The sequence below is a fragment of the Salvelinus namaycush genome, chromosome 10 (assembly GCF_016432855.1).
Source record: "Salvelinus namaycush isolate Seneca chromosome 10, SaNama_1.0, whole genome shotgun sequence".
Classification (NCBI taxonomy): domain Eukaryota; kingdom Metazoa; phylum Chordata; class Actinopteri; order Salmoniformes; family Salmonidae; genus Salvelinus; species Salvelinus namaycush.
Window position 1 is genome coordinate 10,002,345 of NC_052316.1, and position 20,724 is coordinate 10,023,068.

The window sequence follows — 20,724 nt, forward strand, 5'->3', positions numbered from 1 at the left end:
ACCAGTGGAAGAAGTGACAAGAGAGAGGGGAAGAGAAGGAGCGGTTACTCAGAATGCTACTCCCTTGAGAAAAGGAAGGGGAAGGAGGAGAACGTGTACAGTGCCTTTCCATACCAGGGAGATCTCCTGAAAGTTAGCTAGGCAAAGCCCCAGGAGGATCTGAAGTGAACAGTTGGGTCCTGAGGAGCCAGGCTGCAGGCAATGTAGCCTCAACTTTGGAAGTTTAAAAAAAAATTATAGCCACCAAATGAGCTATTTTATTTTTTTTGTTCATATTTAGTTTTTTATTTTTCTTCTGTTTTTTTTGGGGAGGACACAAAACTGTGTGATGTGTGCGGACTGCAGTGGCACTTAACACGTCGAGTCATTGTGGTCGGTCGGACAGTTCCAACACTTTCTCACAGATACATACGCTAGAACATACAGTTGAAGTGTGTGTGTAGTTGAGTAGGATTGTGACTTAACCAGACTATCTTACCAAGACCGAAGGGAGGTGAAAATAATACCCTGAGCGCAACCTGAGAGGAGCGGATCTCAGGACAAAGAAATGGAGGAAAGGAAGAAAGAAGGAAGAGAAATAGCAGCCTGGCGGTTCTGAGGAAGAGGGGGTGAACGAAAGACACACTAGCATCCTCTTAACACGCTTGAGAACACCAATTATCAGAGAGAGGGAGAGGTAAACCGAGAGAGAGAGAGAGAGAGAGAGAGAGACGTGTGTTGTTATGCAGAGATCCTCCCTTACTCTCTCCTACCTCACTCCATCCCGCCCTCCTTTAGGGGTGTGGCTTGTACCCTGAGGGACAGTGAAAGAGGCCAGTCACTCCTCAGGCTCTCTGACTGACCTGTTGCCTCTACTGCTCTCCTCCACCCCTCCACTCCTCGCCTTCTTCCCCCACCTGTGGAGCTGACTACTATCCTATGTCAAGATGATGGAAGAGATCTCCATCACAGTGGCGTATGATGCCCACGTCATCAACCAGATCTATGAGGAGGATATCCTGGTTAGCCTGGTGGCCCACTCCAAGCCTCGCAAACCTGTGGTAGGTGTTTGGTTAAGTCTGAGTCTAAGTCACTCCTCAGTCCTGACTACTGCCAGCCTCAACCGTCTTCACTTCTGACTGCACTTTGACTGCCTAAGAACCGCTGAAGGAAACACTGCTTGTTTGTGCAACAGCAAGAACACTTTGTATCATTTTATCTGCTGGCTTGTAGGATACAGTGTAGATTGTAGTGTGTGTGTCAGTCAGTCAATCAAAATTTGGCGCCGGACAAGTGACCGGGAAGATTTTATTTTATCGGACATTTGAGATATTTCCCGGTCATCCATATGCAGTGGGTGCGTAATCCATTAGGGCGTCCGCCATCGCAATCAAATTTATGTGACCTTAGAAACAGCCAGTAACAAATGACAAAAACACCTTGTGTTTCGATGTGTAGCGTATGAAAAACTTTATAGCCTAATGTTTTGTTGGTTTTTAATTTCCTAAAACATAAATTGTGCACCGCATGGTTCAGCTGTCAGGGATTTGAGCACTAAATGCATCAGGGCATTGCATGCATACAGTATAGGCCTATAGGCTTAGGAGTCCACTGTATGATATTAATATTTGAACAAGTGTATATAAAGTAAGAGAAGCTTAGGCCTAGCCCCAGGGAGAGAGTAATAGAAATATGCCTGTGGCATGCTACAACACCGACATATATTTCTTATCCTTGTAAGATAGGCTACTGTGTCTGCTATAGAGAGATAGGCGTACAGGAGGTTAAATAGTTCATTTTCGATCCTAATATCTTTTTGTAAAGCTAAGCATTCTTTTTTGTAGATTATAGGAGGAGCTCTGGTAGGCCTAAAACGTTCTTCCTCACCTCAAGTTCAAATGTCGGAGTCATTTGGAGCGCCAGTGCGCACAGCCTTTATATTAAAGGCCCTAATAGGCTTATAGCCACACCAAACCTTCACAAACATTTCTGAACTTTTGGGTAATATCAAAAGTAAGTCAAGCCATTGGGGAAATGGAAACATGATATTATATTGCGGCAGACACAACATTACAGTCGGAACTTAATTTGGCCAAAGAAAATGGCTCAACAGAATGAAACAAAACACTTGTGAACTGGTTTAAATATTCCCAAAAGTTTTGATTAAGTTATATTGCAGCAATTACCAATCAAGGCTAGTTTCTACCGTATCTAACACATGACAGGGATAGGATGAGGACATTTATTTAACTTAAACTAAATACGGAGCACACAAAGATCAAACTTAATTTAGCCAATGAAAATGACTCAACAGAATTAATCACACCAGGTTTTGCATATTTAAAGAACTGGTTTAGATGAATAAATAGGCTAACAATGATATACAATAATAAGAATAATGCTAAAACAAATGTTTCTAAATGAGAAAAAATTCATAACTGAAAGTTCCAAAATTGCATCCTACCTGAATAGCGAGTTTAACAGTAGCCTGCATTTGGCCGTGCCAATGTTCTTCTCATCTTAATCCATTACAATAGTAAAAATTGTCCATACGAAGGACAACCCATTTTTAGGCTTTTCACTATAGGCATACTTTCTAACTTTTGTTTTACTTCAATTAAAAAGGCCTCCCATTTTCGCAATCGACAGTAGCCAAGGCTCCACTCTCGCTCTCTCTCTCTTGCCTTAGCAGCCAGCGCATGCACGTAAGACAGCGCACAAGGAGTGAGAGAATGGTACTGAAGCGCGAGATCTGGGTGTATGATAGGTAGCCTTGGACAATTTGGCCAGCTACAATTTTATTTATCGGCTCTTAATTTATTTTATCGGCCAAAAGCCAGAAATTACCAGCTAACGGAAACCCTGGTATGAGTTGATGCACTGAAATGCAGTTTGAATTTGCATTGTAATTGTAGATACACACTGAGTATACAAAACATTAAAAACACCTGTTCTTTCCATGACATAGACTGACCAGGTGAATCCAGGTGAAATCGATGATCCCTTACTGACAGGTTATAGAAAAAAAGATTGCTAAGCCTTGAGACAATTGAGACATGGATTGTGTGTGTGCCATTGAGGGTGAATTGGCAAGACAAAATATTTAAGTGCCTTTGACTGGGTTATGGTACTAGGCGCCAGGCGCAGCTGGGTTTTTCACACTCAACAGTATTCCGTGTGTATAAAGAATGGTACACCACCGAAAGGACATCCAGCCAACTTCCCACAACTGCTGGAAGCATTGGAGTCAACATGGGCCAGCATCCCGGTGGAACCTTCATGCCCGACAAATTGAGGCTGTTCTGAGGGCAAAAGGGGGTGCAACTCAATTTGAGGTGTTCCTAGTGTTTGGTATACTCAGTGTATTTCAGTGGTTCAGTGTGTACTGCTAGTAGTCTTTTCCCTCTCTCCAGTCAGCTAAATTTCAGGATGCTAACCAAATTACAATTGTCAGATTGTTTCAATTACAGAGTTATTTTCAGACTCAAAGGAGACCTTATTCTTCACCCAGCATGTCAAATCAAATTGTATTGGTCACGTACACATGGTTAGCAGATGTTAATGCGAGTGTAGCGAAATGCTTGTGCTTCTAGTTTCGACAGTGCAGTAATATCTAACAAGTAATCTGACAATTCCCCAACAACAACCTAATACACACAAATCTAAAGGTGTGAATGAGAATATGTACATATAAATATATGGATGAGCGGCATATACTTATGATATGAGTAATGTAAGGTATGTATACATTATTTAAAGTGACTAGTGATCCATTTATTATTTAATTGTACCTTTATTTAACTAGGCAAGTCAGTTAAGAACAAATTCTTATTTTCAATGACGGCCTAGGAACAGTGGGTTAACTGCCTTGTTCAGAACGACAGATTTTTACCTTGTCAGCTCGCGGATTCGATCTTGCAACCTTTCGATTACTAGTCCAACGCTCTAACCACTAGGCTACCTGCCGCCCCCATTTAAATGGCCAGTGATTGGGTCTTAATGTAGGCAGCAGCCTCTCTGAGTTAGTGATTGCTGTTTAACAGTCTGATGTCTTGCTCGCGTCAGCCACAGAGAAGGAGAAGGGGGGAGGTGCAGTCCTTGTTAGCGGGCTGCGACAAAGGCACTGTATTGTCCTCAAAGCGGGCAAAGAAAGTGTTTAGTTTGTCTGTAAGCAGTACGTCGGTGTCCGTGACATGGCTGGTTTTCTTTTTGTACTCCGTGATTTCCTGTAGACCCTGCCACATACGTCTCGTGTCTGAGCCGTTGAATTGCGATAAACATATGTATATCTTCGTTCTTGTGTGTTTGTCTGGTCATCGAATTCAAACACAACCCAGTTTTCCTGAACTTGGCCGTTTTTGAATCCTAAGCTAGTGCAGTGACAGTCATTTTGATATCAAAATGTTTTCAGCCAGGTTAGGCACCATTATGCAACAGTTAGCCTATTTTCCCCAGTGCACACAGTCTGTCAGGCCTATAGCAGAGAATACTGTGCTCGGCTCAGGTAAAGAGCATGTGTTTCACATCGGCTCGGGTCAGTTCATCAACTAAAATCCAAAGCGAGGGGGATTTTTACAAATGTCTGAATTGAATTTCAATGCGTTTGAAATGGTCGGAATTGGAATTTAGCCCAACTTTGGCGTGTCAGTGAATGTGCACGCCATGTCTTGGTGTACATATGAGCGATAGTGTGCCCTGAAACATCCACACACTGTGTATACTGTGAGGGTATAGTATTGGACAGGAATATAACATTGGTCTGTAATCTCTAACTGTTGTGTGCCTACAGGTTCCAGCTCTGTCCGGGTAAGGAGTGGCTCTAGAACCATGCTTGTACGTAGGTTAGGATATCTCTGGAGAGCTGAGCCTCTCATGAACTCTGGCCTATTTTGTCAGTGGGTCAAGGTTAGCTTACACTTAGGTTGTGTCCCTATGGGCCCTTGTCAAAAGTAGTGCACTACGTAAGGAATATGGTGCCATTGACCCAGCCCTAGTTTATTTTGGTTCTCATTGTGCTACATAGCCCCTGCTGCAACCAATAGGGTCTGGTTCCAGCAGATACTTTCTCACGCCACAGAAGCTGCGAGACATACAAGATGAGACAGGATGTCAAATGGTGCAAGAGAGGATGGTGCGTTGCCACCACCAACTACATGGGTGGTGAAATTGCATTTAGATTTAGAAGTTATTAGCTAGCGGCTAGCTAGTAGCGCAGACAAAAAGGTTAGTTATCAGTGTCTTTGCTAGTAGTACTAGCTGCTACCTACAGTGCCTTCAGAAAGTATTCACACCCCTTGACTTTTTCCACATTTTGTTGTTACAGCCTGAATTTAAAATGGATTCAATCGAGATTTTGTGTCACTCATCTACACACACTACCCCATAATGTCAAAGTGGAATTATGTTTTTAGGAATGTTTAGAAATTAAAAAATGAAAAGCTGAAATGTCTTGAGTCAAGTATTCAACTATTTTGTATTGGCAAGCCTAAATCATTGGAAATGTGCTTAACAAGTCACCTAAGTTGCATGTACTCACTCTGTGTGCAATAATAGTATTTAACCTGATTTTTATATGACTTCCCCATCGATGTACCGCACACATACAATTATTTGTAATGTCGAGCTGTGAATTTCAAGCACAGATTCAACCACAAAGACAGGTTATCCAATGCCTTGCAAAGAAGGGCACCTATTGGTAGATGGGTAAAAAAGAAAGCAGACGTTGAATATCCCTTTTGAGAATGGTGCAGTTATTAATTACACTTTGGATGGTGTACAAATATGCCCAGTCACTACAAAGATACAGGAACCCTTCCTAACCGCTCAGAGATTTCACCATGAGGCCAATGGTGACTTTAAAACAGTTTAATTAATGTGATCGGAGATAACTGAGGATGGATCAACAACATTGTACTCCACAATACTAACATACATGACAGAGTGAAAAGAAGGAAGCCTGTACGGAATACAAATATTCCAAAGCATGCATCCTGTTTGCAATAAGGCACTAAAGTAATACTGCAAAACATTGGCAAATAAATGAACTTTTTGTCCTCAATACAAAGCATTATGTTTGGGGCAAATCCAACACAACACATCACTGAGTACCACTCTTCGTGTTTTCAAGCATTGTGGTGGCTGCATCATGTTATGGGTATGCTTGTCATCGGCAAGGAGCAGGCAGTTTTCACCTTTCAGCAGGACAATTACCTAAAAGACCAGGCCAAATATGCGATGGAGTTGCTTACCAAGACTACATTGAATGTTCCCAAGTGCCTAGTTACAATTTTGACTTAAATTGTCTTGAAAATAGATGTCAAGACTTGAAAATGGCTGTCTAGCAATGATCAACAACCAATATTGTACAATCCAGGTGTGCAAAGCTCTTAGAGACTTACCCAGAAAGACTCACAGCTGTAATCACTGCCAAAGGTGATTCATAACATGTATTGAATATTGAATATTTATCTAATTAAGATACATTTGTTTTATTTTCCATACAGTTAAAATATATTTTAGAATTATTATTCCACTTTGACATTAAAGTATTTTGTGTATGACAAACATGACAAATCTATTTAAATCTGACTTTGTAACACAACAAAATGTGGAAAAAGTTAAGGGGTAGGAATACTTTGAAGTCACTAGTTAGCACTATTAGCTAGCTGCTATCGTTACTAGCTTGCTTGCTAGCGTTACTAGCTTGCTTGCTAGCGTTACTAGCTAGCCGCTAGCGTTACTAGCTAGCCACTAGCTTACTAGCATTACTAGCTCGCCGCTAGCTAGCACTACCAGCTAGCCACTAGGCTACTACTGGCTCTGCTAGCAGGTGACAGCTAAAGCACAAGCAACAGTGGTTGTTTGGTTGTAGGGATTTTTGGCATTAACATTATATAAAAAAATTATCAAAACTAAATTATCTTATTTTTCCAATGTATTTTTTTAAATTAAATTTTGTTACCCCTTTTCTTCCCAATTTCGTGGTATCCAATTGGTAGTTAGTCTTGTCCCATCGCTGCAACTCCCGTATGGACTCGGGAGAGAAGAAGAACATCCCTGCCGGCCAAACCCTCCCCTAACCCGGACGACGCTGGGTCAATTGCGCGCCCCCCATGGGTCTCCCGGTCGCGGCCGGCTGCGACAGAGCCTGGACTCAAACCAGTACCTCTAGCGGCACAGCTAGAACTGCGATGCAGTGCCTTAGACCACTCCGCCACTTGGAAGGCCCTACTTTTCCAACTAACATAATGCCCTGGACCAGAGCCAATGCGTCAACTGGTATGTGCGTAGCACACTGACGCCCTGTAACACATCGAAAGTTCAGGTTGCTCATGCACATTCCAACTGAAATGCAAAAATCCAATTTGAGACACACACGCATGTGCTTTGCAATTCGCGGACCAGGGCTTCGTCAACTAATCTGCAGCTGGATGGTTCTTGCTGTCACTGCCTCCAATATATTTAGCTTGACATCATTTTGAATTGGATATATTTTATGTATTTAATGTATGGGATATTATAGCCGTGGGAATATATTTTGTATGGTATTTTTTAGCATTAGGAGTATATTTTATCATTGGGAATATAATCATGCCTTGTAAATACGTTTTGTATGGCTAGACAGAAAGCTACTTCAGAGATGGCGATATTAGTCTGGGTGATGCTTGAATTATCTATAGTCAGCAACATTAGAGGGTTATTTTAACTGTGTTTTTTGGGTCTGAAGTTGTCATCGTGGGAAAAGTGAGGGTGAAATAGTGTTGTCTTCTGCCACTTTCAAGGCTGTCTGTGGTCAGATATGACTGAGCGAGAGAGGGGAAACATGAGTGTGAGAGAAAACGACGGGTGAGAGAGGGTTTTTGTTTTTGTAAAGGTTCCATATGTTGGTATGTGTCATCTAATAATCCCATGGCAAATATGTAAGGGGGGAACGGAAGCTTTTAGTATCATTTTGTTTTTTGGCTAGTACTCTTCAAGTCATTTCTGCAAGGAACTTCACACCCCCCCCTCAAGAGACAGTTGGGCTACTCATAGTCAGATAAGCTCTAATGTCAGGATTAGAGCTTCGAATGACGAGGCCACTGTTGCTATAGCGAAGTGAGATAACGCCATCAACAAAAACAGCAAAACATTTGTAGAAATCAAATAAATACCTAAATATTACTGTGGTAATCTAAAAAAGCATTTTGCGTGTGTAGAACATCCGGACAAGCCTCTGTGTGGCATACTCTTTAAAAAAAAAATAGATTTAAGCGTTGTCCTTTCATTAGTTCTACATCTCTTTATTTCTCTTTCTCTCGCTCTCTCTCCTATTTGTATTGCTTTCAGATAATGTCTCCCTTTTCTCTCCTCTCTCTCCGTGCTGGTCTCTGTCTTATCTTGGCAAGGCGTCACACCTGAACAATGCTGATGTGCTGTCTTATCAACCACACACATTCAGTACCCATTTTAAGCTACCAAATACAACATAGAACCGGTTTGCCTGCTTAGATCTTTCTGTGGATTACTTTCTTGTTTCTTACCTGTCTGTCAGGTAATGGGTCATAATGTATTATATAATAACCGGTGTGTGAGTTAATCACTGGGCCTAACGTTCTGTCAGGCTAAGAACAAACACAGGACGATAACAATGTCTGTAATAGGGAATAGGATAGCAATAGGGTGTAATGTTATATTGTGTAACTGAGAGCACTTGAGAACTGCTTGACAACTCCAGTCACTGAGTAACTATGGGAAACTCATGCAGTCCCTACTCTCGCTTTATCCGTCTCTCAAATTCTCTCTTGCCCCCCTCCATCACGCTCTCTCTCGCTACTGTACTTGCCACTTCTCTTTTGCTCGTCCTTTCTTTTTGTCTTCTCTCTTTCTCAGCCAGAGAGCTCCTATCTCTTCCTCTCGTCTGTCTGTCTGCTCTCTATCTCAGACAGAGAGCTCCTATCTCTTCCTCTCGTCTGTCTGTCTGCTCTCTATCTCAGACAGAGAGCTCCTATCTCTTCCTCTCGTCTGTCTGTCTGCTCTCTATCTCAGACAGAGAGCTCCCATTTCTCCCTCCCTCCCTCTCTCGCTCTTTCTTTTCTCCTTTCCTTTTCTCCTTTCCTTTTTTCCTATCTTTGGCAGTCTCAGCCGGTGAGCTGTGCCCCCCCCCCCCCTTCTGTAGGGGCATCTGGTGGCCGTATCCATGAACAAAGTCCCTCCCCTCTGTGACTCTTTACGCCCCAGACCTGTAATCCACATCCTAGCAGCAGCTACCATGGAAACGCCAAGGGCTGAGCAACCCTAATCCCTGCACTCCACACAGCGGAAGAATACAATTTCCTTCGGCACGGGCCTGGCTGGCAGAGACCAAATGTGTCGCCATGTTCTCTTGTGTACACTGTGCAGGTGTATAATGTATCCTACCTTAAAAAACAGTGTTCAGGTGTTGCAATTAGGAAGAGGGCAGTTACTGCTTTCTGCTTTTTGAAGGAATGTGTTTATGATACTTCTGTTACTGTGTTGTTCATCTCCTTTGTTGCTTGTGCTTCTGAGTAACTTCTGTTACTGTGTTGTTCATCTCCTTTTTTTGCTTGTGCTTCTGCTGGTAGAGGCTGAAGTGCTGCACGGAGTAGTAGGGTCATTAGGTATCCCTCAAATGAACAGGTGTACACAAAGTAAATGTGCGCTGCACGGAGTAGTAGGGTCATTAGGTATGCCTCAGAGGGTAACCGCACTAATGAGACGCAGACGGCAGCCATTTTGTGCCAAGGCTAAAGGCGCCTTACAGTTGATAAAATTCCCTAGAAAAAGCAGCGGATAGGGGTGCATTGATTCCGTTCAAAGAAGAATGTTTCAACTGGGCCCACTGTTCTGTTCCATGTTGAAACGAAAAAAAGAATACAAATGAAGCAAATCTAGTTTGGTGTTCTGTTGGTCCCTGGATCAGCAGATCACCCTGCTCACTGTAACCACAGCTCTGCTGTTGTATCCATTCGGAGACACAGAACCGTACCCGGTTTGAATTCCTTTAAAATACAGCCTTGCTTCCTTTGTTCCTTGAAGGAATTGGACGGCAGAAAGTCATTTATTGCAAACTAATCCTTTATACATGCCGTCACTTACAGATCAGTGATTTAGCCTACCTCGGGTAAGGGAGAAAAGGATGAATTGTTATTGTAACAGAACCCAGGCCTTTAGTCTTGTTAGTGTCACCATCTTGTGGTCGAATACGTTACACTTTAAACACTTCAATAAGGTTTCTTCAATTCAACTATTCGTTTGAGTTCATAACAACCCCATCCACCAACACTGCTCTCTCCGCCTCTCCTGTCACCCCTCCAGGTGCCCACCAAGAAGCTGAAGAAGTTTGAGAAGGAGTACCAGACCCTGAGAGAGAGCCAGCTGCAGCAGGAGGACCCCATCAACCGCTACCAGGTAAGAAACAGACTGCTCCGTTATCTTAACTACTGCTCCAGGATCAGTTTACTCTTACCTCCCATTCTGACGTCACCTGTTTGGCGGATATCTGACCCTGTATGAGTGGTTAGGGCCCTCACTTCTAGTTCCTCCCTGTTCAGCCACTACAATTACCCCGGTGTTTCCCATAGCTAGTGTTATTAGTTTTACTTCAGAGCCCCCCCCTTATTGTTACTGTACACCTCCTAAAGAATTGGACCTCAGAAAACGGTTTGTTTGTAGGTATAGATGACGCTTCGAGAAGTCTTTGGTATCCTACCTAAAGAAACAACATCTAGGGGAAACGCTGATATCCTTCCCTGTAGATCCCAGTCCCACCCACTTTCTCTCCCCCCCTCTCTCCCTCCAGTCTCGGCTCAGGTCTGTGTAGAACACTGCGCTGATCGTGGCAGACTACGCGAGGCGTACACAGACTCAGTGGAGAGAGACTTTTGTTATGAGTGGAGGCCATAGACTTGTGCTGGTCAAAGATGAGGAAGAGAAAAGATGTGTCTCAGGGCTTTCCTCTATTCATAAGGACGATTCTGAGTAATGAAACCGAATCGCCTGCAAACCTCGTCCAGTTGTGAAGTGAAACTGACTGTGATGTGTGAATGAAACTTGACGTCTCATTGTTTGTCAGGAAAACCTGTGGAGTTGTGTCCATGTGGGATTGATTTTAGTATTACTGTTCATGTGAGAGAGACAAAAAACGGACATTGAAGTTATAATTAGGCCGTGGCTGTTACAACCGGGCTTGGATGTACTTTTGACCAGGCTAATGTTTTGTGCATGTGCTGTGCAAAACCCGTACCCCCAATGGCCTGCTGCCCTGGACAATTCGAATGGGCCAACGTCACAAAGTTTGTCAAGGCAGTATCAAGGGCTGAATGTGACAGATACATGACAATTATAGGCATATCTGTTTCGTTTGTGTGCTTTTTTTTGTTGTTTTCATTTTCAGTAATGCTTTGAATATTATTTCACGTTTTTAATACTTCATGTGTGCTTTTTGAGTGTTATTCTTCACCATTTAAAAATGTATTTATTGAACCTTTATTTATACAGGTTTGTCTAATTGACATAAGAATCTATTTTGAAAGAGAGACCTGTTCATATATTTTGAGTGCGTGAATCGATGGGCTTGCCCTGTAGTTGTCATGTCTCTGTCATGTAGGCTAGATTCCGTTTCACCTCTCCTTCAGCCCCTTATTCATCTTTTTCACCAACTCTGCGACGTTCACCCGTACGAAAGGACAGCAGGGCATTTCGGCAAGGGGTTTGTTTATGTAGCACAAATGCCGAAAGTTACGCCGCCATTACAATTATTACTGACAAACGTTTGAAACGTTTTCAAGTTCATTGTTGTTTGGGACCATGTTCCTAAGTGCTTTTTATTTTTCAGTACATTTTTCTGAAGTTTTTATATTGTATTTTTTTTTACCGATACCTTACAGTTGAATTTTGTTGTACCTACTGCAAGACTCACGTTGTGTTTACGTTCATGCTATTCTGATTTGAAAAATGTTCTGCCTAAAGCACAGAATTTTTATTTGTTCTTACCCGACACAAAATACAATAAAGTTTATTTTGTAAAGAAACATGTTGGATGAGATTCTAAGCCGTCTTTCCAGAGAGCCTGAGTCACATGAGTTTGAGCATCCTCATTCCTCATAACGAAAGACATGTAATGAAATCAATTTGGATCCGTTTGAAGCCTTCCGCTGTGTTAGATGAACTGAGGCCACTGATCCTTTTGAAAATGTATCCTTTCCTTCCCTCCCTGAAGACAACCAATTCAACCATGTCAGATCAGAGATGACCTCAAAGAAAGAATAAGTAGGGAATGCATTTGAAAAGTATGTGGACAGGCCCCAACTGTTCACTTCAGTGTTAACTTAGTGGAGGTCTCATAACGTTTCCTATGTGTCCCTCGTCCCCCTAAACACATCAGCTTCTGTGAAACACAGGGAAGGGTGTGATGGAGGGAAGTGAGAGGAGACAGAGACCAGTGGGAGGGGTGTTTTGCAGGATGGTGTGGAATGAACTAACTGACCTGTGAGTGTGAGTGTGTGTGTGTCTGTGTTGCTGTAGTATTTGTTCCCAGCATCGTCATTGTTGTGACTCTGGATAGACCACAGTAAGAGGAAAAAGGTAAGCAGACTCCCAAGTCTGAGTTTATGCAGCTTAGCTCAGTCTCCTGTCTGCTTACTGCCTGTTGTCGGGTTTTCTGTGCGCAAACAGTGCAGCGTTCTTGTTTCAGCATAGATGCATCAAATCGTGAAGGGCGTGAACAGGATGGGGTTGGGTCGGGTGACTCAGCTTGGTCTCCATGACAACTGAAACATCTCCATTATTGTCATGTGAGACCACTTACAGGCTGACAATCAAACACGATGGTCCTGGTCATAAGACCCTTTTTTATGGGCAACAATTACTTTCTGTGCCTGCCTGCGTGCCTGCCTGCCTGCGTGTGAGCCTGCCTGTTCTATTTGAAATGGCGTTGAATGTATGCCAGTTTGTTGCATCGGATAACTGGTTATACGGTTTGCTTGGATATTGTCTATCGATGTTGTTGGTCCTTCTCAGTTCTATTTGAGGGACCTTTGAACAAGCCTTCGTTCAAATACTGACGCGTCGGGGGAAATGGCACTAAACCATTTTAGTGCCATGGCACTAAACGGGGATGGCACTAAACGGGGATGTGGTTGTTGTTGTGCAATAAGAGGCAGGGAGTTCAAATGAAGGTCATAACGTTAGCTGTGTACTGTGTGTATGTGTGTGTGTCTGCTTGCTGTGTGTGTAGCAAATGAACTGTCGCTACGTTTGCAGAAAGAACACGTTGTGTAAGTGTTTCTCCACATACTGTGCATAGTCTTATTGTGTGTGTGTGTGTGTGTGTGTGTGTGTGTGTGTGTGTGTGTGTGTGTGTGTGTGTGTGTGTGTGTGTGTGTGTGTGTGTGTGTGTGTGTGTGGTCCACAGAGAGAGAACCGTCGTCTACAGGAGGCCAGTATGCGTCTGGAGCAGGAGAACGATGACCTGGCCCACGAGCTGGTCACCAGTAAGATCGCCCTGCGGACCGACCTGGACCAGGTGGAGGACAAGGCAGACGTGCTGAACAAGGAGCTGCTCTGCACCAAACAGCGCCTGGTGGAGACGGAGGAGGAGAAGAGGAGGCAGGCGGAGGAAACCGCACAGGTAATCTAGCTCACGTTCACACGGTTAACCAGTGTTCCAGATCTGTCTCTGTTTAAGCCAGCAGTATCACAACAGCATGGTCATATTTTCATGATGACAATGGGGAAAATAACTTGGCTGTAGCAGAAACAGATCCGGCAACCAGGCTAAACGAAGATAAATGAAGATATAGAATTGAATACAATTAAATTGCTACGGTTCCCGGAAATTTTGCAACCCTTGATAAGCTGCCAAGTACAGACTGTTGTTCCAGCTTCAGCGCTGCTCATCAGGACAACCATTTGGCTGCAGCTCCCCAGCGCCATCGCTCGGTGACCACTGCCCGAGAGCTGTGGAGGCTTCCTGTGAAACCTGCAGGCCTTCTTCTTTTCTTTCTCCCAGGTCTTAATTGTGGTGACAGATATAAACCGACATGCTCTTTCGCGTAGACATTAAATCAGTATGATACCGCCGTTACCATTTCCCTGAGGTATAAACGATAAGAGGCACTTCACACAAAGGTTACTCTCGTCGGTCTTGGTTTATGTCACATTGTCTCCCAATATCAGTCTCCGGTGTCTGCAGAACGTCAAGTAGCAATGTGCCTTCTTGCCCTGTCTGTCCAGATCAAAGAGGTGTTCAGGAGAGAGCTGGAGAAAGCTGAGTCGGAGATCAAGAAGACCACGGTCATCATCACTGAATACAAACAGGTAGGATCCGGAGTCACGCAGGAGAGGCGAGCGTCTCATCGTTCTAGCCGCGTCGCCTTCGCTTTTTTCCCCGACCCAGATAAACCCATTGTATGATTTCCTGCTTTGACATTTTGTCGTTACCGTTAGCGCATGTAATGCGTTGACTCAGCCTGTGGAACTGACCACCAAGTCACAGCCTTGCCATGACCTAACCGACCACGTGTGGGTGTGCAGGCGGTTGCTTGTATGTTTAACCTGTGATATTCTATGTGGAAGCCGCAGCACTTTTTAATGTCCAAGACACATTTACCCCTTTGGGGACAATACAATGAATCCTAATCCTACAGTGTCCCAAAAGTCCCATTCAATCTTAATTGAGATAAATCTTCTGTATTTGATGGTGTTCAGGTGTATCTCAAAGGTCAATGAAGCTGCCCCGTTAATGTGTATTTGCTTAGTAAGCAACAATTAAAGCCCTCAAAGTCAACTCTGGACCTCAAAGCCAGTTAGTTCCACAGTTCAAAAAAAATAATAAAGTGTTCCCCTCTAATCAAGAACTGTTCATGATCAGGTAGAACAGAAAAACAGCAGGCTCCAGACCTTGTAGGGTAACAGTTGAATACCCCTGCAGTAAAGGTTGTCCTGCTGTGTGTGTCCTCAGATCTGTTCTCAGCTCAGCACCCGGCTGGAGAAGCAACACGCTGTCACCAAGGAGGAGCTGGACATCATCAAGGTAGTACAAGGCAATGATGCACGCAGTATGGTGTGTGTTATGTGACACCATATTATTTATAATATTTTAGTTGTCTATCTCGTGTGTTTTTGTTGTACCTTGTTATTTTTCTGGAATGACATTGTTATTGATTACTGCATTGTTGGGGTTAGAGCTGTCAAGAAAGGCATTTCACTGTACTTGTGCATGTGACATTAAAACTTGAAGCTATGTCATTATTTGTGTTGTTGGTGTGCTGTGCTTTTGTGATCGGTGTTTTTATCGAGCTGCTGCCTTGGTCATGTCTCTGACCTTAACAATGGACTTCCTGGGGGTGGGGAAATAACATAGAAAGGATTGTGATATGACACAATATGACGAACAGCGGTAGGCATTATGACGACAATGCGTAACTGACTGTGCGTGTTCCTCCTCTCTCCCTACAGAGTAAGGTGATGGCGTGTGAGCGCTGCAGGGAGGTGTTCAGTAAAGAAGGTCCTCTGCAGATACCCCCTCCCAGCAGAGACAACAGGGACAGTGAGCTGGATGAGGAGAAGGACTCCCTGAAGGCCCAGCTCAGAGAACTGGAGCTAGAGCTGGCCCAGACCAAACTACAGCTAGTGGAGGCCAAGTGCAAGATGCAGGTCAGATTCTATGCAGTCAGCAGCACTGCGGTATCTCACTCAATGTAGGGTCATTCCGTGTCCTTCCAGCAAGTCATGACACCCACCACTTCTCAGATTGTTCTGAAATCGTTTCTGTAGTTAGAAACCGATGAGATAAGCATTCCTGAAGCGTTATTTTGTTGCAAAATAATTTGATCTCTGAGAAATTAAGCTAATTGATTGCACCCAAATTGGCCATTTTTTATTTTTATTTGTAGGATTCATATAATCTTCTCTGTCTGACAGAGATCAGATTATATTTCAACGGAATAACGTTTCAGGAATGCTAATCTCATCTGTTTCTAACTAGAGAAACGATTTCAGAACAATCTGAGGTGTGGTGGGTGTCGAAGTCCTCTTGTGCTTTTTTTGAGGTGGAGCGACTCTGTAGTACAATAAAGTAGTATATATACACGCCTTCTGACAGTTGGTCCGAAGCCATTGGATGTCCGTGCTCTATTTTCTATCCCTTTTGACTATTCATGCTTACGAAGATGACTATTCATGATGTATTATGGTGGCTGACTCATGCTTGCTGTGATGACTAATATTCAGGCTTGCTATAATGACTATTCATGAGTGATACGCTGACCGTTTTAGTCCTTTATTCTGTCCATCCTCAGGAGTTGGAGCACCAAAGGGGCATCCTGATGAACGAGATCCAAGCGGCCAAAAACTCCTGGTTCAGCAAGACCCTGGGCTCCCTGAAAAGCTCCGGGGGCAGCGCCTCCCAGTCCCAGCCCCCCTCCTCCCCCAAAGAGGGGCCCCCGTAATCCCCTACAGAGACCAACCTGTCTGGGGGGGGGGGGGTCTACTACAGTATGCACAGTAGAGCTTATGAACACTAGCTAAATACCACCTGAGACAATGCAGTATTTCGTTTCCAGGGAGGGGAAGGGATAGCCACAGAACAAAGTTCGTCCTCGACACATCTTCCTCTCTCTCAAGCCACTCCACTGGACCAGCCACTCCACTGGACCAGCCACCCTCAGTCACTTCTTCAATTCAGCTTTGATGAGACTTGACTGTGTCACGTGTCATCCTTCGTGGTGTGTGAAACCAAGATGGAGAATGACTGATAAATCTAGTGGGTTGTCATTTACACTGTAGGCCGGGGCTCAGAATTCTCTTCAGCAAAATGGGGTATTTGAAGTGAGAGGATAGCAGAGTACTATAGGAACTCTGTAGGTCCTTAGCAGCGCCATAGTGGACATTCACTACAGCACCGCCACCTAGTGGTTATGTATCGCTACTGCTGAGTTTAGCTTATCAGCAGGATATGTGGCTAACTGATAGGCTGAGAACTTTAACAAACCTAAATGCTTTGGCAGTCTTGACCCCGACTTGCAAGGATTGCGAAGCAGTTACCGGCAGTAGTTTACCTTCTTCATTTTAGGAATATATATTCGCTGCTTAAAAAAAGGAAACTACTTATACAAGCATCTTTTGCATAACATATCTTTACCGCATTCCAAAAGCGGATACTACATTCAGAATCTAAAAACAAAATCTTGTTTGTTCTTTATAGTAATATTACATAAACTATGTTGTCCTATAAATATGTCTAACTAATTATTGGTCATGTTTAATCTTGTACAGTTCTAAAACAAAAAAGGAAGAAGTGCCCTGTACATATTTTTTTTTTTACTGTTTAGAATCTGAATGTCGTCTTTGTAGATGTTGACATAATTAAGCACAGTGTGTAAGGTCTGAGTCAAGTTCATCTCTGTTAACCCAGAAGTCAAATCGTAGGTAAACTGCGTGACTAACGTCTGTGTCCACGCGTTTTGGAAATTGAGCGTTCCCGGTAAGAACGGGGTCTCCGTCCTCGCTTAAGGAAACTCTCGGGCCAAAGAGTTTTAACCGGAAGACCGGAGGTAACCTAACTAATGTGATGGCTACAGTACGTTTTAGGAATGACTCCCCCCCCCATCTCTTCTATTGGCAGCAGTGATCTGACTCTACTTTGCTGCTTTAACTGGACCCAACAGCTACTTTACAAAGCCAGACACTCGCCTAACCATGTCCTGTGAATTGGGGCAGTATAATGTACTACAGACACGGTTTCCTATTGCATATGAAACGTCATGATGATCCAATTAATCGCACAATAGTATTTCACACCTCTGATCATCATTTTGATGATGAGGTGAACAACATTCCAAAACGTCTATCCAAGCCAAGGTGCCCATGTGGTTAACTAATATGTTGGAAACTCTCTTAATATAAATGCCCATGTGGTTTAGCATATGTTGGAAAGCCTTTCTCAATAGCAATGCCCATGTGGTTTAGCATATGTTGGAAATACTTTCTCAATAGCAATGCCCATGTGGTTTAGCATATGTTGGAAAGACTTTCTCAATAGCAATGCCCATGTGGTTTAGCATATGTTGGAAAGACTTTCTCTATAGCAATGCCCATGTGGTTTAGCATATGTTGGAAAGACTTTCTCAATAGCAATGCCCATGTGGTTTAGCATATGTTGGAAAGCCTTTCTCAATAGCAATGCCCATGTGGTTTAGCATATGTTGGAAAGACTTTCTCAATAGCAATGCCCGGTCATTACACTCAGTTTCTAGAGCCATATAAATGGCCGTTTTTTGCTGTCTCATACCACTGCTTTGTGTATACCTGTATGAATTCACAAAGTGTGTGTCCAGCACTGACTAGTTCCGGTTGAAATTGTTTCCTTCCTTTTTTTCGACTAAGCAGTGACTATTTCTTTTTTTTTCTAAAGCCCAGATCCATGTAAACGAAAGAATCGGAAGAAAGCCATCTCAATATATTATACTCTGAAAGGATCGTCACCTGTGCCATGATGACATACCTGCCCGCCATTTTAAGAGCAGGATGCTACTACAGAGGGATTCGGGTCACGTCCCATTTGTCTTAACCTGCTTCCTTTCCTCACCTCCATTCCTTCGTGAACACTGATCTGAAAAACCTTGACGGTTGATTGAAAGTAATATGATGCTGTCCAGGCGTTTCAAATATTAGTGGTTACAATGGAAAGGTAAAGACATAAGGAAGCCAGTAAAGAGTAGTTTAGGACACAGCCATGTTTTTCGTATGTGTCACGTGACGGATTTCAAGGCGCTTTAGCCAGTGTCATATCAAGTTTAACGAGGTCCAGGCCTCAGTGTGTCATGTGCACTAACATTAATATCTTAAACACTATTTTAAATGTTAATTTTGTTATTCAGAGAACAAATCTACTTTCTTTTGTTATAATTCCTATTTTTTCTGTTGTTGAGAAGACAGTGGGCAAATTATAATCCAACTACAACGATGCAAAAATAACTTCAGATTCACAATATTGTACAGTAAACTATACTTCAACAGTTGTTCTGCTTTAGTTTCCAACATGTTGGAGTTGTTTCTCCATTTTCCTCGTCATTCCCACGTGAATCAGTGACATGCTCGAACTCTAATGGTATTTTCTGTACTGTAATCGACTGACGTACATCAATAAAATTCCGTTCTCTGTCCACCAATTTTGATTATTCTTTCATTGTTTCGTTTTCATAGTTTTTCTTTTACTCCAGCTCAAACAAACAAAAACAAAGCGGACACCCTGCCACTGTTTTGCTAAACAGCTGAGGTAGTTTTAACCATATTTTGAGGAAATAGTATAATTTTTTTATTACATTGTTCACAAAGAATGGAGTAAAATGCGCATATTTTGGGCTCTGATTGGGTACGACCGTTGAACTAAGCTCATGAGATATTTCTATATATTCTTCATGAATCAATGTATATACACTGAGTGTACAAAACATTAAGAACACCTGCTCTTTCCATGATATAGCTTTCACCTGGTCAGTCTATGGTCCCTTATTGATGTCACTTGTTAAATCCACTTCAATCAGTGTAGATGAAGGGGAGGAGACGGGTTAAGCCTTGAGACAATTGAGACATGGATTGTGTATGCGTGCCATTCAGAGGGTGAATGGGCAATACAGAAGATGCCTTTGAATGGGGTATGGTAGTACAGTAGGTGCCAGGTGCACCGATTTGTGTCAAGAACTGCAACGCTGCTGGGTTATTCACGCTCAACAGTTTCCCGTCTGTATCAAGAATGGGCTGCAACTCAATATTAGGAAGGTATTCTTAATGTGTTGTACACTCAGTGTATATCATTCATGTTTAAGTCCAAAAATCTATGAGCCAACGGCAGATTGCCTCTTTAATCAAATCAAACGTGTGGAGGAGATTCTCATATCAGCAGCTTGTTATAAAACTGATGTAACGCTCCCAAGCCAATATTGGACTTGAAAATCAACGTTTTATTCCTTTTATATCAGCACACAGCAACCACCATCTTTAAAATATATTTCTGTAGAATACAATAATCAAATCCAAGTCATTTAGATTATTTTGATAGGATGAAACATAAAAAAGGTATAGAAGTGTACACCTCCACTACACTCCCCCTCTGTTAAATCATCTCATGTTTTCTTAAATATGTCATCTTCAGCAAAAATATTAAAAGCTAGGGTACATTTATTTTTTGAAATGAAAAATGGGAAACTGAGAAACTACAAAACAAACACAACTGTTAACTACATCCCCACCAATCCCCAAATAAAGCATTTGTAAGCAATAATAGTTATCAGTAAAATATCCATACTTTATACATCATTTCATAGGTGTATGGTTTATACATGTGTTAACATGTCAGCAATATAATCCAATTTGGCAATGAAAGCGAGTGAGAATACATGTTAGCAGGTGAAGTTTGGCCCTTAAATTAGAAATTAACTATTTTAATGACACTTTCATTTGCTCAGTTATTTGAGTTCCATCGAGAAAACATTCACCTTGCAGGTTTTTACCTGGCACTGACAATATCATTCTAATGTTGCAGAAAGAGACGGCTACGCCTGATACTGTACCTCACCTCATCCAATCATTTCTTTACAGATTTAGCTTTTACTGGGTTGGAAGCCCCTGTACAAAAAGGAGGTAGAGAGACTGGTAGCCCCAGTGAGGTTGATGAGATGATTACGATGGATGTTCCTTCATCAGATAACTACCACAGAATGAGGTTTTACAACCACTTTTTGG

General features: G+C 42.7%; 1 protein-coding gene across 6 annotated transcripts in view; it reads left to right on the top strand.

Annotated features, from left to right (window-relative positions):
• The window catches only part of LOC120054646 (rab GTPase-activating protein 1-like), a 168,455-nt gene extending 149,304 nt beyond the window's left edge, over positions 1–19,151 (top strand). For 3 of the 6 annotated variants that reach the window (XM_039002152.1, XM_039002155.1, XM_039002156.1), the window contains 6 exons: positions 10,297–10,389; positions 13,394–13,609; positions 14,215–14,298; positions 14,942–15,013; positions 15,439–15,636; positions 16,281–19,151. In XM_039002152.1, coding sequence (XP_038858080.1) covers positions 10,297–10,389; positions 13,394–13,609; positions 14,215–14,298; positions 14,942–15,013; positions 15,439–15,636; positions 16,281–16,430 — 813 coding nt within the window. In that variant the 3' untranslated portion in view covers positions 16,431–19,151. Of the gene's footprint in view, positions 1–910; positions 1,038–10,296; positions 10,390–10,780; positions 13,374–13,393; positions 13,610–14,214; positions 14,299–14,941; positions 15,014–15,438; positions 15,637–16,280 lie in introns of those variants that run through there. The other 3 variants (XM_039002157.1, XM_039002153.1, XM_039002154.1) reach the window with 3 other exon arrangements.
• Positions 19,152–20,724: the final 1,573 nt, after the last annotated feature.